The sequence below is a fragment of the Eucalyptus grandis genome, chromosome 5 (genome assembly GCF_016545825.1).
Source record: "Eucalyptus grandis isolate ANBG69807.140 chromosome 5, ASM1654582v1, whole genome shotgun sequence".
Classification (NCBI taxonomy): domain Eukaryota; kingdom Viridiplantae; phylum Streptophyta; class Magnoliopsida; order Myrtales; family Myrtaceae; genus Eucalyptus; species Eucalyptus grandis.
In genome coordinates, this window is record NC_052616.1 from 20,168,153 (window position 1) to 20,194,533 (window position 26,381).

The 26,381-nt window shown below is 38.4% G+C and overlaps 2 protein-coding genes across 3 annotated transcripts; one reads left to right on the forward strand and one right to left on the reverse strand.

Moving 5' to 3' along the window:
- Positions 1–311: 311 nt before the first annotated feature.
- Positions 312–7,937, reverse strand: LOC104444421 (E3 ubiquitin-protein ligase RNF25). Its single transcript, XM_010058087.3, has 7 exons — positions 7,681–7,937; positions 7,527–7,565; positions 6,773–6,910; positions 4,259–4,398; positions 4,083–4,159; positions 2,898–2,998; positions 312–1,093 (listed from the first exon to the last, which is right to left on the reverse strand). Exons 1-7 carry the CDS (start codon positions 7,825–7,827, stop codon positions 656–658), a joined length of 1,080 nt encoding a protein of 359 aa, XP_010056389.2. The 5' UTR covers positions 7,828–7,937; the 3' UTR covers positions 312–655.
- Positions 7,938–8,853: 916 nt separating this feature from the next.
- On the forward strand, positions 8,854–19,810 carry LOC104444420 (dol-P-Man:Man(7)GlcNAc(2)-PP-Dol alpha-1,6-mannosyltransferase). 2 transcript variants are annotated; one of them, XM_010058081.3, is made up of 20 exons: positions 8,854–8,970; positions 9,049–9,134; positions 9,452–9,493; positions 9,774–9,819; positions 10,345–10,431; positions 11,133–11,188; positions 12,796–12,913; positions 13,876–13,934; positions 14,547–14,618; positions 15,247–15,310; positions 15,416–15,519; positions 16,242–16,313; positions 16,515–16,601; positions 16,680–16,747; positions 17,391–17,459; positions 17,534–17,616; positions 17,720–17,819; positions 18,826–18,891; positions 19,088–19,181; positions 19,291–19,810. In XM_010058081.3, exons 1-20 carry the CDS (start codon positions 8,934–8,936, stop codon positions 19,369–19,371), a joined length of 1,491 nt encoding a protein of 496 aa, XP_010056383.2. In that variant the 5' UTR covers positions 8,854–8,933; the 3' UTR covers positions 19,372–19,810. The 2 variants fall into 2 exon arrangements, with proteins under 2 accessions (XP_010056383.2, XP_010056384.2); XM_010058082.3 differs by having other exon boundaries at positions 17,534–17,613.
- The last annotated feature ends 6,571 nt before the right edge of the window (positions 19,811–26,381 follow it).

Consider the following 26,381-nt stretch of genomic DNA (forward strand, 5'->3'; position numbering starts at 1 on the left):
GTATAATTCAATGAAAAGAATAGTAGAAGCTGTACGAGAAGAGAATTGCATAGGTAAAAGCTTTGAAGTCTATACACAAGCAAACGATGAGCGAACTTATGGAAAAGTTGTCTCGTAAAAAAATCAGGAGCTACTTCTCGTCGGATAGTCGATAACTGAAAGGCGCATTTTAATAACTACCTCCACGAAACACATGGTAAAGACAGCTCCATAAATAAACTGTCTCTACGGGACTGGAAGAGAGGCAGGCAGAAGCTGCAATTCACTGGACATACGGGCGAGGGTTGGGGGGCCCATGAGCAACAATCACAAAAAGTGGAATGACTGTTGCAGTTTTATTCAGGCAATTCAATAATGACTTCCACATAAGCTGTCATTGTTCAGGGACCGCCGAGGGGGGCGCACTGCAAATTCGTGCCCTCCATCTTACTACAAGGATTTGCACAATCCGACTGATGCGCACATTACGGCAGATCCCACATTTGCATTATTTTACATCAGATGAATCGGTCCAGTTGAGACCGGGATTCAAATGTCCAGGTGGAGCTGAAGGCACGGACAATTAAAAATATCCCGTATGCACTCCCTAGTATACACATAAGGGCATGACAAAAACTCATACTGACATTTGCACCTTTCGTACTTTTATCCAGTATTAACCCCTAGGTGTAGTGTCTTTCCTAACCCAGTGTTTGCCTGGCTTTCTAGCATTCCTCGCACTGCTTTTACTTGTACCCGAGTTCCTATGATCAATGGCGCCTCGTGTGTTTGAGGATCCAACGGAATTGCGGACAGAAGCAACTGCCTTGTCTCTTCGCTGCTTTAAGGCATTGCTAGAATCGGTTTCCAAAGAGACAGCTTCGTCCCTTGGTTGTTGTTGCTCGATATTGTCATTCATCGCACCAGATGTCGACGAGGTAATTGTTGGGGTTATGTACATGCCTGGCAACACGACCAAGTCCTTCTTGGGTTCAATTAAGCCATTATTTTCTTGCTGTACTTTCGTAATGGTCTCAAATCTCTGCTTTCTACTATTTTCAGAATCTGACTGGAGAAGCTCCCCATTCTCTTCAGGGACATCTCCCTCAAAAATCTGCCATAACAACCAAGAGAGTGCATTCATTTACTAAACCTGGCTAGGGATAATATCATAGACTCTCAACAGAATACGCAAAGGAAAAAGGTATTTTGACCACCGATTGGAAGTTCCTTTGGCAGGATTTCAACAGAATCCTTAATGGCTGAGTCATTCATGATAAAGAGAACCATTAAGTTAATGGAAAGGAGAACCATAGGTTAATGCACAAAATAACCAAAATTGAAGGTTTTCATTTCTAGCTGAAGCTGTCAGATGGACACAAATGCCATGCATGTTAATTTAGACATAAAACGCCTGACTTTTGAAAGATCCAATTTCTAGGAGTCTCCCCACAAGGGATATAAGGGAATTCTAACTTATGAACTGCTATAAGAATGTCAGCCACGACAATATGATAGAAGACCCTGCCAAACCCAAGCGCAGAAGTGCAGCCAAAAGGTCACTGTAAAAAGCACAGGACATCTAATCTGATCTCATAAATTGATTTTTGGACATTTAATGCATTTAATTTAATGAGAGGAGCCTTTCTTCTACCAAATAAAAGTTTAAAAATTTTGTAAGTAATAAAACAAGACTTCGGCATATTTAAGAAATTAAAACATTAATTAGAGGAGTCTTTTTTTTACAGAATATATGTAAATCTGTCATGATTCATAATATACATACAAAGAGTATTTCATTAGGTATACACAACAGTAGCAATATTATTTTCATATAGGTTGAATATAGTAATTTAAATTCGCACATTCTTCTAAGGTATATAAATGCTGCCTTTATCTATCTAATTGGTCATCATTCACTGAATTAAGGCTTTGCCTTTTCTATCAAAAAAGCTTATTTGAGAGTTGGTCGTATTTTGTTTTTTAAATATAAACTCATGCTAATTATTCTTAATAATGTGCTAAACCATTTTTATGGAGTGCAAGATGTTACTATATTAAAAAAAAAAAATGCTTCACCTGCAAATTCTATATGCATGAATTCATTTCATTAGCCAGAAGAGAAATTGATATTTATTAGCAAGCAACACATGACTTCACCAAAAAACAAAATCAGCAAATAAAAAATCATTTATTATAACAGTTATCACCAGATCTTTCTTACATATGACATTTCATAGTAATACATAATCAAATATTTCATGACTAATTTATGCCTATCTGAATAAGGAAAATAACTCAGGAAAACATTCATAGGAGAACTGGAAGATAACAAAAAATACTTAATGAACATATTATATTTTTTTTGCTACAGCCCAGTGCATGGCAATATAGTTGATTCTGCATTATCTTATATGTGAAATGTATTTTCTAATTAAATTTTAAACTAAAAAACCATGCAACGCACAAGCAAGCTAGTGACAATGTATTTCCCCTCATCATATCAATAATATCCACCAAATAATTTATCTTGACCATTTTTAAAATTTTGCCACTTCATGCTTTAGGCAACAAGTTATGGCCTAAGTCCTGCATAGTCTCCTTTTTCCCCTCCACCAAAGGCCATTATTCATTTGCTGATAGTGGTCAGCCCCACATACTCATCATTTTCTGTAGTCTTTTAACATAGTGTTCTTTCCCTAGGATTTTCTGCACAAGTCATTAGGCCACTATACAGCTGCATAAGGTAAATATACCACTGACCCAAATGAGCAAAGACCATTTCTCTACTATATGATTCTCACCCAACCAGTTGTTCCTCAAGCTATTTCAAGAACAACCAACTAATGCTGACAATGCAAATTACAGTGATGTATGCTTTAAATAATTCCTCTAGACTGATAAGGAAAATGGCATACCGATTTGGATGAAAATGAGCTGATTAACTTAAGTACATGTTCCAAATCCTTGGCCTGAAAAACTTTCCTGCAAACTGGACAGTTTCCCCGGCTTTCTAACCCTAGATGCACATGTAGCAGCAACCGCCAGTTAAGTACTAGAAAATTATAATTTAAGCATTCACAAGAAAAATTAATGGCTAAAAACAAATTAAGTACAATTACAGCACATCAGAGAACAACCTCATCAGATAAGGAAAAAGCATGTGCCGAATAATAGTGCTAGTGTCATAATAATGCTCCTTACAGACTACAAGCACAAGAACCATTGAGTAGTTTCTATCCATACAATGACAAGTGACTAGATACAACTGCAAAGTGCTCTTCTATTTCAGTAAACAGTTGTAAGTGAGAAAAGGCACCTAATTAGCATGTTACATATTATAGAAATGACCTACTTTGATGAATTATGATGCAAACTAAGGAGTATCTGACATTTTATTTGATACCATTAGTCAGCTTGACGATAGAAACCAATGTAAGGAGAACCGGAACCTTGTCAATGACAAGAAGGAGAAAGTTATTACCAACCATTCAGAAGCAACGTAAAATCATCTTTTTGCATCTTTGAAAATTTTTTCAAAGGAGTCTTCTCCTTCCCATAACAATTCATATTTTGGCAAAGTTCTCTAAAGATACATTTTAAAGAGCATACATTAATTGGCCCTCAGAGATCAAGCAACATGTAGTGATACTCAATTAATAGAGCACAAACCAAGGATCATCATAAAGAACAATGAGCAAACAGATGGTCATCCCAAAGAAGATAAACATTGCATCCAAACAGGTAATAAAAATACATGACCTCAAACATAGCAATCATTGGACATGTTCTAAATGCAAAGAAAGCAGATGAGACTATGCTGTCTTTGCATGACAACCTGAAAATTTACTAGTAGCATTTGTGTGTTAGCCAAAGCAAGTGTTCTTGTAAGATAATAAGTATAAAATGAACTGAAACTACTACTCAGAATCTCCTTAAACTGGTGAACCTATTTTAGATGTCCAAGAATGAATGTGGACAACCTCCTACCCTAAGAAAAATTCAATTTAAAAAGCTAATAAAAGGAGAGAGGAGAACTAGAATAGAAAAGAAAATCCACCATTTAGTCAAAAGAGAGACAGTTCTTTCAAAAACGTTCATACCTTTTTCATTTCCCATCTCACCAATTTCTGTTTGGTTCTCATTTTGAAGCCAGTTCCACCACCTTATAATGCACTCACTGCCATGGTTGCAGGTGAGGAAAATCAAAGATCAAGGAGGGAAAAAAACATAACTATGAGATACACAACTAAAAGTGCAAGCAAGAATGCATTCTGACCAGTGAAAGCAATGGAAACAAGACATCAGCTTCATAAATGCCAAATCTCTGTGTTCTGTATCTTCAGGAACCAGAGGATACAAACACATGGGACAGTCACCCTCTGGGTGGTTCATCTTAGAGAGGAGTTCCACTGCTTCCTAAAAGAAAATTCACACAGTGAGAGGATTCAACAACAACAACCATTGATACTAAGCCTTATCTAACTAAGTAAATTGGCTATATGAACCTTTCATGCAATCTGAGCTAAATCATGTACCTAGGATGGAAAGAATAGAGACTCAAACTTGCACGGCTGATGTATTTGCAAAGTGCCTCTTCCATTTCAGCAGGTTAACATATAAATGTCTATATTACTTTGTTTATAGATAGCGTTACCCTAGATGACACTAGAGACGCCTGACCGGTTCATAGACTAGTCTAGGTCAGTGTATATGAGCAACTTTATGGACATTTCTCCCACATACGGCATAAATTTCAAAAAGAAGTCAGAAAGAAAACATTTAGGTGACATCATCAATTGAATGGAGCACAGATACAAGGCAAAGAAGGTGATTAAACCTCTGGAATTTAGGCAAGACCTGGAACTCTAATATTCCACCAGTTATGCATTTGTTATACTATTTTTCTACAACACGTTTAACCATTCTATTAGACGTTCAATGATCATCAACATGTTGACAAGCCAATTCCTACCAAAACATCACACCTAGTAGACCATGTACTCATCATGGATGCAAAAATTATAACAACTGCTTTTCTTGACTCAATCTTCACAGATTCCATAATTAGTTTAATGTTGGTACTACAATCATTGGGGGAACAATACCTAAACCTAAAGATCCACGAGAAGGGACAATATCATACCCGAAAACAAAAATCTCTAGTCCAGGATCATCAAGATCACGTTTTGACCCAAGAAATTTCTGGCCATAGCTCCTCCCACTTTAAAGTAAGAGGGGAAAATTAAAAAAAAAGAACCGGCAGATTCCTTGTCTGAAGTAATTCTGAAACAGTTAAATACGGCATTATTTTTTGTTAAAAATTATGGTTTAAGGAACTCTTTATAGGTTAAAATTTACTCCTAATTATCTGATAGTTTTCAAATGATTCATTTTTATATGGCCCATCCTAATCATTCCAAAGAAAAGCAATTTCAACAACATTGATCTAACAAACTGAGGAACGAACGTTGAATTGAAACAGCATATAAATCTAATCTATTTCCACCAAAATTTCAGTTCTTATGAGCTCTTCCCATGAATATCATCCTCCAATTGCATTAATACCATAAGACCCGGCCATGTAATTCTCTTCTGGAACATATAACCAAGGTCAATCCTCTGTCCTTGTATATCTAATGGTTCTGTCAACACTAACACCAAATGGCATTGCTATATATGTAAAGTAACAGAAGCTTTAGATTGTTTACTTGAATACATTAAGCTAAATGCATCTAAAAAATATTAATTTCTTTTTTAACTAAACACTTACAAATGAATGGCACTAAATTCCAATTCAGACAACACTAATACCAATTCAATTAAGACCCCGTGAACCACGTGTCTAAAGCAACTCAAACTTTACTTCTTATAAAAGGATGCGAAAAGGTTAATCCTTTCAGATTGTTTCCCTTTTTAGAAATAACTGCATTGGTGCAATGCCATTTTCAAGCATGGTGAATTAATAGAACAACAAGGACACGACATGTATGTCATATGATCTCGTGTAGAATCATTAAGTTTGAAGAAATAAGGCTAATAAAAACTTTCTTCAGCAGTCTCGCTAACAAAACTTGGTGGATAAGATTGTTGATATTTCATACCAAGGGACTAAAACATGAACCTGACAAAGCCTGCACCCTACTACTAGCTCGTCCGGCATTTTCCATAGCTACTCCTTCTACCATTCTCAAAACAAGTCACTTTGCAGGAAACATCTCGTCATTTAAAAAGGTATCCATTAATGTCACAAAAGCACTCTTTCATCTTTCTTTAGCTGAGTTCTCAGTGCTAGCCACCAAAGGCAAATGGAACTCTCAAGCTTGAGCAGCCACCTACCTGTATGCAAGGTAGTAGCTACTTTGGCAACTCATTGAGCACAGCCCGACTTCTTAACATTGTGGAGAAAGGAGATTTCAACATAGTGGCATATACCAGATGATACAGCAAAAAATCCAACAATTACCAATTAAGCTTCCACTGAGGAGATTTGAGATGCTAAACAAATTGAACCCACTTTTCCATGAGGTCAACAGACATCACACGAAAAATAAAAAATCAAATGAAAAGAAGGATTGCCAGCAGAGAAGACAGTTCAGCCCCTAAAGAGCAAATCAAATCTGTTCTAGGATCCATGTACACAATTGAATTAAGGAGGCCTACAAACTTAAATGAAGTTAAACATATTATTGCATACATGTGCACCATCAGTGGAGCTAATACAAAGATATTTACATACAGCCAGCACTAGCCAACATCAAAGAACTTGCATAACATAATTTACCAGATTTACCTCACAAAGTGCTACGAGCATCGAACACGAGGAAAGTTGACGAGCTTTGTCCAATATGCAATCCAAAAGATATTTTTGCCTTCTATCATCAAGGCCCTTCGATTCTATAAGCTCAACATCAGGCGGGACATCCGGATACTACATAAGACAACAAAATTAAAGTCATACAAAGGACAAATTACAACAGCCAGCTAAAAGTATAGCTTTTGTACATTTACCAACAACCCAAAAGAGTACAGATTGATCAACTAAATCCCAGACAAAATCAGCTGCCACAATGATGACAACATACACCAAGTCTCACGCAACAAAAGAGAAATAGACAGATGCCTTTCGTTTTGAATGCCAAATGCCATTTATCGATAAGGCGAGGTTCAAACCTTTGAAATGACAGGCAACAAACTCCGAACCTTCACACAACAACTCACAATTCTCAACATAACTCTATTTGCTAAGACAGTTTCAACTCGGCCACTTCTTTGCTTCGGCGAACACTGTCTTCGTAAAGTATCACTGATCTCGAGGATTAACAAAAACGAAAGGCCCTATCTTGCTTCCAAGCTGTTAAACTATCTAAACAGAAACCAATTCCAGCACTGCCCAATGGTAAACTGCAAATCAATCCGTCCCATCTAACAGTAAGCATTCCAACAGTTCACAGCATCCTACGTCACTTCTAACCTAATCGATCGAAACTACGCAATCCGGCAACGGTCATCCCGATTTCCATCGGAAATTCGCAGAAGTTGATTACCTGCGGGCCTGCGCTTATGCCGATGACCGCTTCCACGAACTGCGAAGAAAACAGAGAGGCAAAACGCCAATGAGACAACGCCCTGCCGAATCGAAATCGGAGAGAAGAGAGCATCGAAGAGGAGATAGAGAGAGAGAGAGAGAGAGAGAGGGACCTGCTGAGAAGAGACGTCGGCGGTGCGGGGCGCGATGCGGACGTGGAGCCGGGGGGGATGCCGGTCGACGACGACGCAATCGCCGCCGTAGACGGCCTCCACCGCCTCCACTTCCATCGCCACCTCGTCGTCGTCGTGTCCGGCCATCGGGAGTCGCGCGCGGCGGCGGAAGGCGGTGCTCGTGCGGCGGTGGAGAACTCGAATTACGCTTCTCCTACACCAGTCGTCGCGCGTTTGCTCCCGCTCGACGTGTCAACGGTGGCGTGCAAATATATAATTTTTTTTTGGTTTTAATTTCCTGTCCATATCAATATTTATTTATTTATATGTTTAAATAAAAAAGATTAGGTGCAAGTTTTCCCTTTGATTTTTCTTTTCATGGAAAAATCTGCAAAGGCTAAAATTATAAAACCGTAAAAATAATACTATCTCTCCCATGTTTATTAGAATTCTCAATTCGTCCAGTACAATTTAAATGGATTAAAATAGATATAATTGGTAAATAGCTAATTACCTGAATTGTAGATAAACTTATTGGTTTACATAAATTTATCAATTCAAGTGATTTAGGTTTATATTATATATATTTTTACTTTTTTGAAAAGGATGTAATTTTGTCGTATTTTATGAAATATATTGCATTTTTATAATTATTGAATAGTTAAAAACAAATTTTGCACTTTATAAGGCAATGACAAATGATGACACATGATTTGTGATTTGCATTTTAATAAAATAAAAGGAAATTGCATCTCTCTTGAACATACACGATATTAACGTTTCCTTTTACAAACCCATATTCTTTACTTAAAATCTTGTATTTTATCAAAAGAATGACTGACAAAAAAAGAAGACTAATTCTATAAATTTATATTAAGTCTCATGATTTGAATCCAATGTGCTATTGACAATGGGATTTTCTTGAAAAAGTTTTCTATCGAATAACAATACTGGGTGTCACTTGGAATAGAGAGGTGGAGAGTTTGAATAATAAAAATCAAGATTGATAAAAAAAAAAAAAAAAAAAAAAAAAAAAACAGCAAGACTGGTGAGCCGTCCTCGCGTTGCCTAGGCGCCGGGCCGGGCCGGGCCGAGCCGGGCCCAAAAGCGATCCCTTCAAGGCCCGGCCCGGCCCGGATCCCCGGCCCGACGTCTCCCCGTCTCGGGTCGGGTCTCGTCTCGTCTCGTCACCGCCGCCGCAGCGACGGGCAGAGCATTTTCTGTCCTCCCTCTCTCCGCCTTTCCCGACGACCATGGCTTCCCGACCTTCCAACGTGCTGGGCAGCTTCGGTACGATGCGCGGCGCCGCGCCTGCGTTCTTGTTCCTCGGTTCTCGTACTTGCGCGCTTATGTCGTGTCCTATTGCAGGGTACGACTTGCTGCTCGGATCGATCGCCGCGTTCTACGTGTTCACGGTGCCTTATACTAAGGTCGAAGAAAGCTTTAATGTTCAGGTAACTTCAATTTCCCTCGGTCGTGATTGGTTTCGGTGCGTTCGGTTTTCTGGGTGGTGATTAAAAGGCGCAAAGGACCCGAAAGTTTTCAAATTTACTGCCGTGGAGTTGTTTTTGGTTTATGGGTGAACGTTAGGAATTGCAGTTTCTGTTTCCTAGCTGATGAGAGTGTTGGTCGGGGTTGATCTCCTTTGGTCAAGCGCTTGAGATGGTTCTGTTGTAGGAGAGACGGAATGGTGAGGGCAGTGGTTGGATTGTCGCAATTCTATCTTCTGGCTGACTCTCCTGCCCGTTTGCGCTGGTGTTTTGTTTTGCAGGCGATGCATGATATTCTCTACCATCGGCATCACCTCGACAGGGTAAGCCGAACATCATGTGCTTAATTTGGTTGATTCCCATCGCAGGCTTTGTTCCACATTACCCACCCATGTGGAAAAACTTTATTATAGACCCCAAGTTCCATGGTTAAAATATTCCTTGCTAGTCTTTAAGAGTTGATGTGCTGGCTATATAGGTTCTTGTGTTTGTTTCCTGGTGTCTTCATGAATTGTTTTCCTGTTGCAATGTCTTTTTCCCCAGCTACTTTCCCTTGTAAGAGATACTAAGGTGAAAATTCTTTGGTTTTGATGACTGTACTAGTATGATCACCTGGAGTTCCCTGGAGTTGTTCCCCGCACTTTCCTCGGTAAGCCACTTACAAGTGCACATGGCATATTTTTTTCCCCTAGTCTGTTGATGTCTTCTTTACTTTGGATAAGTTCTTTAGTTGTCGAGTCTTCCAACCATGAAAGTGGGAAAACATTGGAAAAATGTCTCTTTCTTTTTTATGCTCATTCTTCAGACTATTGTCATGTACTTGCCTGTCATTTAATGTGCTTTGTAGTTTCTCATTTGACATAAAAGTGAAAACATTTCAGTGTAGATATTTTCTTCTAGCATTGCTAAAAATTGCTTCTTTGATGTGGTACATGATGTTACTCTAAACTAAAAGCTTGTAGTCTTTCTTTTGCACTTTTGATCTCTTGAAGCTCATCATTTTCTGGTCATTTTCTTAGTAATACAGTCAGCTTTTCTATACATTGTGCTTTTACTTTTAGTATGAACCATTCCAATTGCATAGTACTATCCAAAATGGTAAAATGCTACAGACTGGTTAAGTCAGATCCCTATATAAATATATCTTTTAATTATTTATCCTTTCCCCTTTTAGGTGCATTCTTGGTATCAACTTTGGCGACGCCAGTTGTATTGATAATGAGCTTGCTGCACTTGCCAAAGATTTATAGTCTTTATGCAGGTTAGTTGGTTGTTATTTTGGGGACTTTTATGAAATTATCCATCTAAGTAATCTGAAAATTTCCTCTGTGGTTGTGGGAAACATTGCTTTTTGTTAATACCATTCGTGCTTGACCCCATTGCAATCTCCCAATTAAAATGTTTCTTTTCTTCTTCTTCTTCTTCTTCTTTTTCTCCCTTTTGTTGGTGATTCTAGTTTTATATCACTACTTTTGTCTATATAGAGTCAATTTCACATCTCTTGTATGTAGGTGTGTAATGGCCTTATCTACTATTCCTCCACCTATGAGCATAATTTTTTGGGTTGAAATTCTAACATGAAGCTTTTTATATTTGCACGAAGCATGTTCATGGGACTGTGTATATCTTAGAAATTATATAGACATCGATTTATTATACCCTGAGTTGCTTGTCGAAAATCAGTTGCATGTTACTTTAAATAGACATAGAAGGTTCTTTGTTTATTGTAGCAAGTACAAGGTCTGTATTTGCAATTCTCTGACTCCTTTATAGTTCTCTTGCTCCTATATCTATGATAAATAGACACTTGGCTCATTGCTTACTTAGTTGATCATTCTGAATTAATACTGCATGTGTGATGGATATTGTAAGTAAAAATTTATTATTGTGAAGCCCTTGTCTTATGATATTTGTAGTATCATATTCTCATACTCATGCTGAGGTTTTTGTTGCCATCATCAGTTCGATTGGTGTTAGGTAGCATCATGCTGTTGACACTAAGGTTTTGCAGAATTCAGGTATGCTTCTGATATTTTTACCTTTCTTCTACTTCTTATTCCTTGTTATTTTCCCTTTTTCCTGCTAGTTTGATTGCTTGAACTGCTTCTTCTACATATGTTTGACCAAAAAGATATATACAGAATACATTTCTGCTACTTATGCATAGAAAGCATTTAGAGAGAATTAGAAAAAAAAAACATTTAGAGGATTGTGGATGACCTTGTAGCTTAGTATCTTGCAAGAAGCCTCCCGTGATATCAGATGGTGTTTTGCTGGAAATATCAATTCAAGTAACTATAGTTTCATAATTTGAATTGAGTGATAAAAAAAAATGTCTTTGGACCGGACCTGATTTATTTCTAACTTTTGCATTATGCTTTGTTTGAAATTTTCAAAAATGAAAGAAGAGGACTGAAACTTTTCGAGACTATGCTGTGCTATGACATATATATTGCCGATTGTTTTGGTCATACAATTGGTCTAGTGTGTTTGGTTATTTTGGATTTTGAGTATGTTTTTAAAAGAATTAAGAAGAAACTGCACTATTTACATGGTTCACTGAACATACACTGGGAGATGGTTTGTTGTGGGAAAATTCAGTCAGCTCTTTTAAGGAAGCTTTGGTAGATTGCCTGTAGGATAATTGAAAGGTATCTAAATTTTATATGAGATGGTTTGGAGGTACAGGATCCTTATCTATCAATGCTGTGGACTAACCTTGACCAAGGGATTGTGAACACACTAATAAATTTGTTAAGTATGATGATGCAATTTGTTTAGAGGGAGTTAGGGAGTATATTGGTTCATTGCACTGTGCTGAATTTGCTTCTTTCAAGTATTCGGTATACTTCTGTGGATACAATGCCTCAAGTTGTTTTCCTTAGCCACTCATTGCATGGAAATATTATCATCCAGCTGCACATTTTGTGTAGGATTCTTCATGTTAAATGCTTTGCAATCGTTTCTGTGTCCTTTTCTCTCTCTCTCTCTCTCCTTTTCTTTTGCCTATATCCATGAACATAAACAGTGTTGGCTGGCCTTTTTAGGATGTTTCAAATTTGATATATGTTGGTTGATACATTATCCCTAGAGTAACATTTAATGGTTGAGCTTCCAGTATGGCTATCTCTGTTTACATTTATTTGATCCCTATGCATGGCTCAGTTGATGAGGCTCCTGCTTTATGATGTCTGGGGAGGATCCCATGTACACGCTCTTTCTTTTGCAGTTTAGAAAGTGTAAACTGTGATCTATAGATCTATAGAATATCCTTATTGTTGTGACAACTGACTCTTGTGTGTTACAGATTACGACTACTATTTTATTATACATACTAGTTGGAAGTAGAGGCAACTACTTTTCTTGGATATGGATTATCTCTGTATTGTTAAGCCATAACTCATCTCAGGCTGTAATCTTTCCTTTCTGCAATCACTAAACATTTATATCACCAGTCTAATCTTGGAAGATTTTATTCTGATCATGAGGTCTAAACTTGACAATTATGCCCAGTTGATGATTTGAGGTCGGAAGCAAGTATTTACTAGGATAACAAAGTTATTTGTTTATTGTGATGAAATCAGTGCCAGAAACCTACTAAACTATAGTTCCTTCATTTTGGCAGGTTAGACATAAATTTGGACGTCAAGTAGAAGCTTTCTTTGTAATCTTAAGCGCGGTTCAGTTTCACTTGCTGTTCTATTGCACCCGTCCTCTTCCTAATGTACTAGCACTTGGTCTAGGTAAATCAACGATTATCATGACAATTTTATTTGTTGCCAGTTAGGAATTGCAAATCTTTCTCACTTTTCCATCTCTGCAGATTCATTGGTCATCCAATTGCGAAGCAACATGACTTTCTTAAGATGATTGTATCTGATTGGTAGTTTACAAATGCACCATACACCCCTTTAAATTGGTCACTAGAGTTTCTTTGGCTGGGTAGGGATATCTAATACTTAGTGTGTCTTTCTATATTGGTTTAATTGGCCTGTAATGAAATCTGTCTGGATTTGGAACTCTGATATTCAGCAGAACTTTGACACACTATAAGTGGATCATTATCTGGAGGGAGTGATGTCATGAAGAAAGTTGTAGTTGCTCTTGGTAAAATTGTGGATTTGCTGAAGTATTAAACTAAGGATGGAGTCAGGAAAACATGAGGTTACAACTTTGATGGTTCCTTCACCTGTCTGTTTTGAAGAGAAAGCTGTACGAGATATTATATTTTTCCAGTATCTAATAAAGTCATTTTTCTACAAACCAATTTTCTTTTTCCTAAATGAAATGAAAAGAAACTGAAGATGCTGTCTGTCAATTTGAGTGGTAAAAGAATTTCCATCGTGATTCCTGTTCTTTTCAAGTAGAGGGGAATGCATGCCTTAGCATCCAGTGGAATCAAAATACCCTAAAAAGGGAGCCTCCAGTAGGGTTTATGCTCTGTGTGTGTGAATTACCACATGATCTGATCATGAGGAGATTATATGATCTTTGAGGATATTTGCTAGTGGCTACAGAATGATGACTTGCTCTGAACCATTCCTTTTCTCGATCACATTTGCTGTGACTGTGATGCTCCCTCTGGTAGTTGTTGATTGACATCTTTCTATCATGGAAGTCAACATAAGTGGCAACTTGTGGCTTATTTATTTTTATGTGTGGGTTATTGCCAGTCTTTGACTATTGTTCATTAATTACCTTGCAGTTAATATGGCATATGCTTATTGGATTAGAGGCAGCTTTTATGCAACGTTGAACTGTCTGGTACGCTTTCCTCTTCTTTCAAGTAATCGATTACTTCCATTAAAGCCACTCACACCTGTTTCAATATTTCTTTTTTCCTTAATTGTGTTCTTCATTTGTTGTACCTCTAGCTTGTAGCTTCTGCTTTGTGTGTCTGAATAGCTTGTCAATCTGGGGTATGTGAGCGTTTCCTTAAATACCGAATGAAGTGGAAGTAAACAATACCATTCTCAGATGGAACTATAATTTTGAAATAGAGAAACCTTAGTTAAAACTTCTTTTATCCATATTATTCTTCTTCGATGTCACTCCATGCCATTTTGGGCACGAGCATGCACACATGATTGTGCTTGTGAACCCATACACCCAGTTGAGTCTCCTGCCCAAACAAAACAAAATCAAACACCCAAAAAAATGCACACTTGCATCCATGCCAAATGCACATGATGCAACATCATTGACACCCTCTGTCACCTGCAAATAGACATAGGCACGTGCCTGCATTTGAGCATTTGGGTATGGTGTTTTGCTTTCATTTATCATTATCCTTTCTCATTCACTACTTTGGATGGCTTAAGGTTTCACCTCTATTTTGTTGTGTGCTGTTCTTATGACTCTTGGCCTAATTATCAGGTGTTTGCAACCCTGGTCTTTCGATGTGATATCTTACTACTTTTGTGTCCTATAGGCCTTGAACTTCTTTTGGTGAGTACTGAAGTGGCAATCTCTCTCCCCTTTTCCTCTCTCTACTATCTTTCCAGTATGGTATCCTCCAGCCACAAAGTCTGGATTGTATCTTTATTTCCTTATTTCTGGTTGATTGTCTCTTCTATTTTTCACTTACAATTCGTATGAATCAGATCACCTTTTTGTGTTCCCTGTGCTAGCGAAAGGGAATGCATTTATCTGTGTTTCATTTGTCTTGCCAAAGATGGAAATATATTTTGTTCAATATCTTATTGGAGTCTGTCTGATTGATCAAATTATAAGTTCTAGATATTATAGGAAGGAGATAAGATAGTCCTAGAGTTATCTTGTTGAGTTGAATTGCCAGCTTTATAGTTTAGAGATTGGAGATTTGAAATTGAATTCTCAGATACTGTTATGGAATGACATCCTCCTTGCGTTCTCTTTGACCACAAGTTGTCTAGTCACATCATTCTTGTGTGGTAATCAGTGCTGATGAAAGTAGTGACTTTTTTCTGTCCATACTATGTCTTGCTAAAGATGAAATTCTATTTCTTTCAGGATAGTCATCCGACATCCATAATTTGTGTAGCATGAGTACACTTCATCTTAAATCTTGATTGTCATTCATTCTTGTCATTTACAGACCAGATCAATTTCATTACTTAAAGCTTGTAAATGGTGCATTCCAATGGCCCTTCTATATGTAGGTGAGCCTAAATTTCTTGGGACTTGCTTTTTTTATAATTGTGAATATGCAATACAAGATCAGGTGGTTGAGATCGATTTTTTATGATGTATTGTACTTTCGACAGGTGTTACAACATTTGTGGATTCATTCATGTGGAAGAGGATCTTGTGGCCTGAATTTGAAGTTTTTTGGTTTAACTCAGTTCTCAACCGAAGCTCTGAATGGGGTGTATCCTTTTGTGGCAATCTTCATATCTTGTGATGTTTTCCTTTTTTTAAGAAGGATCCCTCGTTAAAGCTTTTTAGTTTAACAAAAGCAGAGGAATTGAAATTCTGATGAGTCTGTGAATTTGATAAAATAATGCATTTTAAGTACAAAATTAAGGTAATTTTTTCCTATGAGGCTATGGCCATTGATTGTGACTTGAGCAATGTGAATGTAGAGCTGGGGACAGAGCACTTTTTATACTAAGGGTATAGGAGGATAAGTATTGCAGAAATCTGACTCTGAAGAAATATTTCCCTCCTTTGACTCTTTCTCTTTATCTGGGGTCGGGAGTGGGAGTCCTGTCAACTGATGAATCATTTCCATCAGGCTTTCAGCTTCAAAAGTTTGCTGTAGATCACTAGGAGAAGATGGCGCCTAAAGAGCAATGTAGATTTCTTTCATGTCTTTTGCCTAGGGCAAGTTCATATCACTTGTTCATGCTTGTCGTACTTTCATTTCGGTTCCAGAGTCTTGCATTTTTGCTCCAAAGCACTGAAAACACATGGTTGTACGTAGCCCACACATAGTATTCCATCTGCATGCACGCTTTGAATTAAAGGTTAAGACTTAAAACTTGAGTATGCCACTTTGAATTCGCATCGGAGAAATTGTAACTACCATGATTTTTTGGTCTTCTATTGAGTTGAGATAGCAATTACCTTTCCTTATGAGTTTGCAATTAGACATACCCATTTCATTGGTACTTGACTTCAGCACTACCCCGCGCGCTACTTGGTGCATATCCTCTTTCTCTGGTGAGTTATGGAGCAAACTATCAGCTGTTGGAGTTGGATCTAGATCCTTATCCATTTCTCTGAATGGTTCTTCACTGCATTATTTGCTATTATATTGAGCTATGACTTCTTGTATATGTTTTGCAAAAAAGTCTACTTGACTGTAAAGTTAGATTTGGTCTGGTTGCTCCCTTCTATAATTTGAATGCTGATCTTTTGCAGCTCGGTGTCTTACTTGATAGAAGAATGCTATTTTATATCATCCCTGTGTACTCTTTTGTCCTCCTCTACTCTAAGCTTCCGCATAAGGTAATCTTGATGAAACACTGAAACCACCCTCTTCATCAAAACACATGTAAATGATTTTTGTTAACAAATCTTCTGCAGGAACTCCGCTTTATTATTGCTGCTGTTCCAATTTTCAACTTATCGGCCGCAGTTGCAGCCAGCAGGATGTACGTTGCTTTAGATGTTCTCTGAACCTTTATTTTTTCTCTGTAAGAATACACAAATGAGATGATAACATGATTTTGGTACCAATCATGTTCTTTTGATTCCCTCCCTTGTTTGGGTAAGGGAAATGGGCTATACCCACAATGAAGAATTTGACTTAGCGAGAGAAGTAGTTAGACGTCCCACTTATGCATCGAATATATCTGAAATTTGCGAAGCCTTTGATATTCTTGAGAATTTTCTACAAGCATTGAGAGGTTTCATACCTCCACATAACTGCTTCATCCTGTTTAGGTGAATGAGCACTCATGGAACAACTTATTCGATCATTCTATTGGATTATTGCCTTTAGATGGGCTGTATGCCTATTAAAAAATGGATTTCTCTAATATGTGACTATTGAAAGTAGTGCCACTACAGTACTTATATTGCCAATGATGGACCTATCGGATTTAGTTGGTGAGTACAACTTGGTGATGATGCAACATGATCATGCAGGCCTGATGTGATGCACTATATACTCCAGCACTAACCATTGGTGATATACATGATGAACACTTTGATATTTCCTGAATTTGAGTGCTTTTTCATTTCTTCCATGCATGTGATGCTAACCACTGCTCATATTTGTTTGGATCTGCATAGCTATAATAACAGGAAGAAACGTCTATGGAATTTGCTCTATTTCATCATGGTGGGCTCGATTGTTGTCAGGTTAGATTTGTTGGTACTTTATCATTTGGGGGTTTTATGGACTTTCAATCTTGCACTAATGTTTCATATTGTAGTCTAGGGTGCACGGTTATCACTTTCTTGGCATCATATGAGAACTATCCCAGTGGCTACGCTTTAAAATACTTGCATACAAGTAGTAAGCTCTCTCTTTCTGTGTATATTTGTATGCATGTAAAACCATGCAAATGTGTGTGGATTCATTCTCCATCGCCCTTTAATGAAGAAATCTGCTTATACAGGGCAGCCCAAGGAAAATATAAAAGAGCAGTGGATCCATATAGACTCTTTTTCGGCCATGAGTGGAATATCTCGTTTCTGTGAAGATGACTCTCCATGGAGGTAGTTTAGCTGCTCTGATAACCAGTTTCTTTGTTATCCTTTCTAATTATTATGAGTTACAAGTCAACTAAAACTTACTAGTTTGACATCTCTGGCAGAAAATTGACATTTTTTTGGCCTTTAACTCACAATTAGTACATGAACCCACCACAATTGACATTCAGATATATACATGTTTTTGGGCTGATTTTGAGATTAGAATCTTAGAGCCATTTTATTTGTTGAAGATGGGAATTCTTTGAATTTTTGTCATATAAAGCATGCACAGATAAGATGATGTTGCTGTTATTTGCCCTGCTTTGGTACCCCTAAGTGAATTAGATTACTTGGTATTTTGTCTAGCAAAAATGCATGGATAAAAGGAGATAAGAATTTTGGCCAAAAAAGTAATAAACAAAGTTTACTAGAGGTCATGGTTAATTTGGACAGGTAGTGGTAACCCTTCATTATATCTCTTTAATGAATTTGATTTTACTTATAGGTAAGATATAAGATTTGAGGTGCACTGTTCTCTAACAGCTTAAATTTTAAATAAGCTGGTTTTGGTTTCGCAATTTAAAATGATGTCAGGGTTAGAGGTCTCAAATTTCATTCCTTATATGTTCCTTTCACCTAATGTATGGGATTCTCTTCTTTGTTTGTACATTTCAATTCAAGAGATCTTTCACCTGCATGCCTTAGGTTCTGACCATTCAGGTTTTCTATCAGATATTTAACTTTGCATGGGGTGAAGTGTTAAAATAAAAAATGCGAGTGCTGCATTCTCTAACTACTAAGGAATTGAATAAGGGTGACAATGGTTTCATAATTTCAAATTCTGGAAAAAAAAAAGAAAAAAAAAAGAAGAAGAAGAAGAAGAAGAAGAAGGAAAAGAGTATTACTAGGCAGCATACACAAGGTCCAAATCACTCCATCTTCACTGACATTTGCAAATGATGCATGATGGCTAGTCCATAGAACAGTTTTGTAAGCTCTGTATATTTATTTTCTATTGTACTATGATTAGGTACTCTAAAGAAGAACGGATTCCCTTGGGAGACCTTCAGTTCAGAAATTTCACGTATCTTATCAGGTAAGGCTTTTGGTTATGTTTTCTTGTCAAAATGTAAGTCTCACATTGCTGATGAGAAAGTTGAAGATTCTAAGCTGTACCTCTGGCAATTTATCCAGATTCTAGTAGGATTGTTTGTTTTGCCAATGAGAGCACATACAGAGGCTCATGAATTCAATATCTGAATAACGCAAATCTTTTTATTGATACGGGACAGTGAGCATACTGCAGTTGATGGATTCAAATGTTTATTCTACGTTAAAGGCTTCTCAAGAGTCAGTCTTCAAATTGCTCTTCCTCCAATTATAATGGTAAGTTGTTTTTACAGTGCCATAATTGTGGGATGATCATTTGTTTTTACAGTGCCATAATTGTGGGATGATTATTTGCTAGGCTAAGATTTTCTTTGTGCTTTTCTAGGTCACGGAACCCAAAGTATTTGTCCATGGAAATTTGAAAAACTTGGATCAAATAGATGAAAGTTGGCCTGGATGCTTGTGATTTTATAAAAGTATTCTCTGTGGCTCTTAGGACAATGAGAAAAAAAGAATATTTTTAGCAGAAATGTGCTGTAGCCAGCCCAGCTCGTTGTATTCTTGGAAGGCCAGCTTGATTTCCCAGACACGCTACTTGAGAAGGCCAATTTCTTGCTTGAGATGGAAATCTTTCTGGTGTGATGCATGAAAAGAAGCTTTAAGCATCGGGAGCTACTTTGAGTCGGAAGAATGCACCAGCAGCATCTGGTTTTGTTTCAAGATAAATCGTTAAGTGTCATGTAATATAGAATTGCTTTTCTTGAACATGTACTATGGTCTCGTGGGAGTCAATCATTTTGCTTCTACTGGTGCTACTACCTGCGGAAACAAAGAATAAGATGTGCGGAGATGTGCACCGCTGTGACTATTTTCGGGCCAAATTAAGTCATTTTTCCTCTAATTGACCTCAGCTTCTTCACCATTGCTTTCATGCATGACTGCCTGACCTGCTAGTGGGGTCTCTGTTCTTTGGGGTGAAAGCTTAATCTATTATAGTCAGCCGATTACATCTCCAAACACTTGCCATATTCACATTTAAGATCTCCATCGAGAAACATTATCCTGACCATTGCAGAGGCCTTAATATGCTCACGGAAGTTTCAAATTTGTCCTTGCTCGAACATATCTTGAGGTGGATTTTCAGTGCCTAATTCACTCATGTTTCTAGCCATTTATGGCGTACTCATGGCAATAGTACGTTTGTTCTTTCATCTTCATTATAGCTCCACTTCATTCTTGGCTGAAGGAAAATATACTTCTATTCGATTCAATCAAGCATGTATAAGCTGGTGCCTGATGCTGCAGACTTAGAACACCTGGACTTGAGATTTTCACCTTTTAAAATGTGAATACAGGGAACCTTGAGTCTGACATTAGCAAGTAAGCAAGACTTGAAATATCACGGTATAAGATGTGTTGTCTTGGCCCTATTTAATAGGGCTGAGTGGTTCTTCGTTAATCTGGAACCTGTTTATTGAAATAGGTTTTCTAATTACTAGCAATCCGGAACTTACCTTATAATAGGTTTTAAGATCTAATCAAGTTTTACTTATATTCTTAATTGAATGATTATAGTGAATTATTATCTTTAAAGATCATTATTTGCTACAATGCATTGATTACATTCGTATTTAGACATAAGAAAAATATGAAATATTAATATAGTAAAAGTTTTTGTTATGAATATCATTGAAAATGGAAGCTCGGATTGGTGGTTTCGGATTACACATTCATCATTGAATGGTATGAAATATTGTAAGATTGCATGAAAATATAAAATAAGAAAAACACAAAATGCTGTTCTAAGTTTCCAGTTTCACTTGCACCTTACCTGTCAGAATAAGTTCTTTAATTTTTAGAACTTAGAATCTATGTTGCATAGAGGTTCCCGATTTTTCCCTAAAACAATGCTAACCCCTATTGCTTAATGTTGGAACATGGAGAAGTCTTTGGTGCATTCTGCGGTCATATGGTTATTTAACTATTGAGAACAGCTGTCAATCGTGCCACCGTTTGGTTCCAAATGGCCGACTGGGAACATGGACGCAGTCAAGTCTGCTCGGGATATCGTCACAACGCAACGCACAAACAAGAAGTCCGTCGATGGACGACGACACGAATTCACGTCAATGCCAAGTGAACGCATGAAGCGCGCGACGACTTTCCTGATCTTGAGAAATTTCCTGGGTGCCGCACGAGAAGTTGAGCGGCCTCTTAAGGTCATTTTCTTCTCCATCATAGAAGAACGTCCTTGTCTTGACTTGAGCTCGTCTACTCTTTTATGTAACTTATCTAGTTCGATGCCGTCTCTGACCCGCTCACTCCTCCGTTTACCTCTGACCAAGTCCAAAGCACAGCACCATATATTCATCACATATCTCTCCCATCTTCATTCCATCTCACAGATCAAAGTATGTCCAACTGTGGAGTAACACAGAGACCGTCCTCCACCGTCTCTTCATCGACCCCCCCGATGGAAACTCCCCACGAGCCGAAAGGGAAGTCCAAGCTCGTGTTCCCGTTCGGCCTCCCCCCCACCCCGGAAGCTGCGGCCACCAGGATCATCAAGAACCTTTCCCGCCTCGGCCTGTTCTACCTGCTCGTTCTGTGGGTCGGGTTGTCGATAAGCCTTGTGCCGGAGCGCAAATTCTCGCTGGTGCTGCTGATGGGCATGACCATTATCGTCAATCAGTACCTTATTATTGTACGGCTGATGCCAAACTCCATCTGCGGAAACAAAGCTGTCGACAAAATGCTCGTCCTGGTGCCCGTGGCGATTGTTACCATTGTAGGGCTCATCCTGACGGACGCTGCGATTCACCTCTTCGCGACTCTGGGGATCGGAACGCCGGTCATATTGGTCCATGCGGTGTTTTGGAGAGACGGCGGGTTCATAAACGAGGAGGCTTCTGCTTCTGCTCCTGGTGAATTGACTCCTCTGGTAGGCAATGTTTAATTGGCCTAATCGATGCTGCAACGATTGCGGAGCCATTCAGGCGATCGATCAAGAGGAAATCAAGACCCACCGCAAGCAACACGATTAGCCGGCTTAATCTAGCTACTTTCGTTTTCATTTCCTGTTTGTACTTCCTCTCTACGATTGTATCATGGCTTAGTCTTCGCATGTTTTCAATCATCGGGCCAGAGAGTTCTGATAGCAGCTGAGTGAATAAGATGTTCCCTTCACTGATTCTCCTTCAATGCGGTAATCAACCTTTCTTTTATAAGTTTTATTAGACAAATGAACACAAGTGCGGGTTCGAATGTCAAATTTAGAAGGATCAGATTACTTGTCATGCTAGGTTCGACTATTTAGCATGACGTATGTTGAGATTCCTGCCAATAAATTCGGTATGAAGGTTTAAGTAAATTGGTTGTTTGCCAATAAAATAATGGAATCTGTTTAACATGACGTCCTTTAATTCAAATTAGCTAATGTAATTTACCAAGTTTCACTTGGATCTCGCTTATTTTGTCTATAATCCTAATTATCTTGGCTTGAGCAACTTGTGTGCCAACTATTATAGGCCAGGATTACTTGTATAAGCTAAATGTCTGGACTTAAATCGTTTGTGGCCCTTGTAAGGTGACCCAACGCCTCTGGACAATGGGGCCTCTATGCAATCTCCAACATAGTCTGCACGAACTCACTCTTTTTTGTTTCCAAAAATCATGCTCAATCTTCCATCATTAATAAGATACATCCGGTTTTATGAGAATGTCGACCGATTTGGATCGTCCTATATTAAGAACGACCTCTTATGTATGGTAATATTTTGAGACGAGAATGTCCAGACCAAGGCCCTGAAAGTTTTAAGTTTGATCCTGAAAAAGTACAAAACATTTATGAATGCACAATCCGTGGCAATGCCAGGAGAGTGCGCTTGAGCAAGCATAGCCATTTAATTATTTTTTTTACTCTAGACCTCTCTATTCACTTCAACACCTTGATCTCGTTTTATATTCCTCTACATCCAAACTAATAGTTGGACGGTCTTCAGCGGATCACTCTCTAATCAATCTATTGGACGAGATTACATAATAAAGACTGAGTAGCTGTTAAAAAATAATATTTGAATTCCCATTAATTTGGTCGTCCATACGAACAAACCTCTGTTTCCATTAGTGGAGTTCTTCGATTAAGAAAGGTAGCTTGTCTTTGTAACAATTGTCAATCAATCTGGATGTTTTGCATAAAAGATTCCATTGCAAAAATATCCTTAAGATTGAAGATTAATCATTACTTTTTATATTGGAAATCCTAACTAGATCACTAGTCGTTGTGACACACGTGCACGCGCACGCGCATATTGTCTTCTGAGTGTGAATAGACTTATCGATTAGATGATACTATCTAAGTCTGGATACTTTTTAAGTCTGTTTAAACTTCTTATAGAGTCTGAAGATGCCAAGCATCTCGACAATACCCATGTCCAAGCTTTGCTAATATCTTCAAATTACTCTAATGACAAAGTTGAAGATTCTAGCTGTACCTCTTGCCAATTTACCCAGATTCTAGCAGGATTATTTGTTTTGCTAATGAAAGCACATATGGAAGCTCATGAGCTGAATATCTGAATAACGTAAGTCTTTTTATTGATACGGGACAGTGAGCATACTACAGTTGATGGGTTCAAGTGTTTATTCTGCGTAAAAGGGTTCTCAAGAGTCCGTCTTCAAATTGCTCCTCCTCCAATTATGATGGTAAGTTGTTTTTGTAGTGCCATAACTGTGAGTTGATTATTTATTAGGCTGAGATTTTCCTTGTGCCTTTTTAGGTCACGGAACCCAACCTATTTGTCCATGGAAATTTGAAAAACTGGGATCAAATAGATAAAGTTGGCCTGGGTGCTTATGATTTTAAAATCTGCTATCTGCAAGTATTCTCTACAGATATTCTTAGCGGAAATGTGCTGTAGCCAGCCCAGCAGGTTGCATTCTTGGAAGCCTGCCTTGATTTCCATGACATGCTACTTGAGAAGGCCTAATTTCTTGCTTGAGAGGGAAATCCTTCTGGTGGGATTCATGAAAAGAAGCTTTAAGCATTGGAACTACTTTGAGTCAAAAGAATGCACCATAAGCATCTGGTTTATTTCAAGATAAATGGTTGAGTGTCTTGTTGTATAGATTTGATTTTCTCGGACATGTACTATGGTCTCGTGGGAGTTAATGATTTTGCTTCTACTGGTGCGAAAATTTTCTAATTACTAAACAAAGAATAAGATGTGTGGATAGATAATCTTGCGTCTAATTTGATGGCAAAGATGTGCATCCGCTGTGACAGTTTTCGGGCCAAATGAAGTCATTTTTCCTCTAATTGACCTCAGCTTCGTCACTACTGCTTTCATGCATGATTGCCTGATCTGCTAGCGGGGTTTCTGTTCTCTCGGGTGAAAGCTTAATCTGTTATAGTCAGCCGATTACATATCCAAACATTTGCCATATTCACATGTAAGATCTCCATCGAGAAACATTATCCTGACCGTAGCAGAGGCCTTAATATGCTCATGGAAGTTTCAAATTTGTCTTTACTCGAACATATGTTGAGATGGATTTCCAGTGCCTAATTCACTCATATGTTTCTGGCCATTTATGACGTACTCATAGCAATAGGACATTTGTTCTTTCATCTTTAATAATAGTTCCACTTCATTCTTGGCCGAAGGCAAATATACATATATTCGATTCAATCTGGCGTGTATAAGCTGGTGCCTGATGCCGCAGACTTAGATCACCTGGACTCGAGATTTTCACCTTTTAAATTGTGAATACAAGGAACTTCGAGTCTGACATTAGCAAGTCAGGAAAAAGAAAGCAAGAATGGAAATATCACGGCATAAGATGCGTTGTCTTGGCCCCGCTTTATAGGTGTGAGTGGTTTTAGGTTAATCTGGAGCTTATCTGTCGGAACAGGTTCCCTAATTACTAGTAACCTAAAACCTACCTTATAACGGGTTCTAGGGTCTAATTAGGTTCTACTTATACTCTTAATTGAATGACTATGGCGAATCATTATCTTTATGAATTACTATTTCTAATAGTTCACTGATCACATCATATTTAGACTTATGAAAGTTATGAAATATTAATATAGTAAAAGTTTCACTCATGAATATCGTTGAAAATGAAAACTCATATCGGCGATTCTAGATTACAAACTCATCATTGGACATTATAAAATGACATAAGATTGCACGAAACATAGAACAAGAAAAATACAAAGACTTGCTCTAAGTTCCTAGTTTCATTTGCACCCTACCCGTCAGAATAGGTTCCTTAATTTTTAAAACTTAAAACCTATCTTACATATCCTATAACTTGGAACCGGTCCAATTCTTAGGTTCTCGATTCCACCCTAGAACCATGCTCACCCCTACTGCTTAGCGTCAGAACATTGATCAATCAAGTCTTTGCTGTATTCTATGGGCTTTGTCATTTAATCATTGAGCACGGCAGTTAAAATGAGCCATGATTTGATTTCAAATGGACGAATGGGAAGATGGACGCAGTCGAGTCTACTTAGGATATCATCGCAATGCAACGCCCAAACACAAAGTCGGTCGATGGACGGCGACATGAATTCAAGTCAATGCCAAGTTAACATATGAAGCGCGTGAAGACTTTCCTGATCGTGAGAGATTTCCTGGATGCTCCTTGAGAAGTTGAGCAGCCTCTTGTTGGAATTTTTAAGGTCATTTTTCTCGCCATCATAGAAGAACGTCCTTGTCTTGACTTTAGCTCGTCTACTCCTTTATGTAACTTTTCTAGTTCATTGAGCGTCACTGACCCGCTCACTCCTCCGTTTACTTCTGACCTAGTCCAAAACACAGCACCATATATTCATCACATCTCTCTCTCATCTTCATTTCGTCTCACAGATCAAAGTATGTCCAACTTTGGAGTAACACAGAGACCGTCCTCCACCATCTCTTCATCGACCACCCCGATGGAAACTCCCCACGAGCCGAAAGGGAAGTCCAAGCTCGTGTTCCCATTCGGCCTCCCGCCCACCCCGGAAGCTGCGGCCGCCAGGATCATCAAGAACCTTTCCCACCTCGGCCTGTTCTACATGCTCGTTCTGTGGGTGGGGTTGTCCATAAGCCTTGTGCCGGAGCGCAAATTCTCGCTGCTGCTGCTGACGGGCATGACCATTATCGCCAATCAGTACCTTATTTTGGTACGGCTGATGCCAAACTCCATTTGCGGAAGCAAAGCTGTTGACAAAATGCTCGTCCTGGTGCCTGTGGCGATTGTTATCATTGTAGGGCTCATCCTGACGGACGCTGCGATTCACCTCTTCGCGACTCTGGGGATCGGAACACCGGTCATATTGGTCCATGCGGTGCTTTGGAGAGACGGCGGGTTCATAAACGAGGAGGCTTCTGCTTCTGCTCCTGGTGAATTGACTCCTCTAGTAGACAATGTTTAATTGGCCTAATCGATGCCGCAACGATTGCGGAGCTGTTCAGGCGATCG

What these genes read in the sequence shown, in the direction of transcription:
- LOC104444420 (XM_010058081.3), top strand. Translation starts at nt 8,934, where the DNA reads ATGGCTTCCCGACCTTCCAACGTGCTGGGCAGCTTCG. An exon ending in AATGGCCCTTCTATATGTAG is followed by an intron (nt 15,311 to 15,415) that starts GTGAGCCTAAAT and finishes TACTTTCGACAG; the next exon opens with GTGTTACAACATTTGTGGAT. An exon ending in ACCGAAGCTCTGAATGGGGT is followed by an intron (nt 15,520 to 16,241) that starts GTATCCTTTTGT and finishes GTTTGCAATTAG; the next exon opens with ACATACCCATTTCATTGGTA.
- LOC104444421 (XM_010058087.3), bottom strand. Translation starts at nt 7,827, where the DNA reads ATGGCCGGACACGACGACGACGAGGTGGCGATGGAAGTGGAGGCGGTG. An exon ending in TGTTTCCATTGCTTTCACTG is followed by an intron (nt 4,160 to 4,258) that starts GTCAGAATGCAT and finishes CAACCATGGCAG; the next exon opens with TGAGTGCATTATAAGGTGGT. An exon ending in GCTCATTTTCATCCAAATCG is followed by an intron (nt 1,094 to 2,897) that starts GTATGCCATTTT and finishes TTGTTATGGCAG; the next exon opens with ATTTTTGAGGGAGATGTCCC.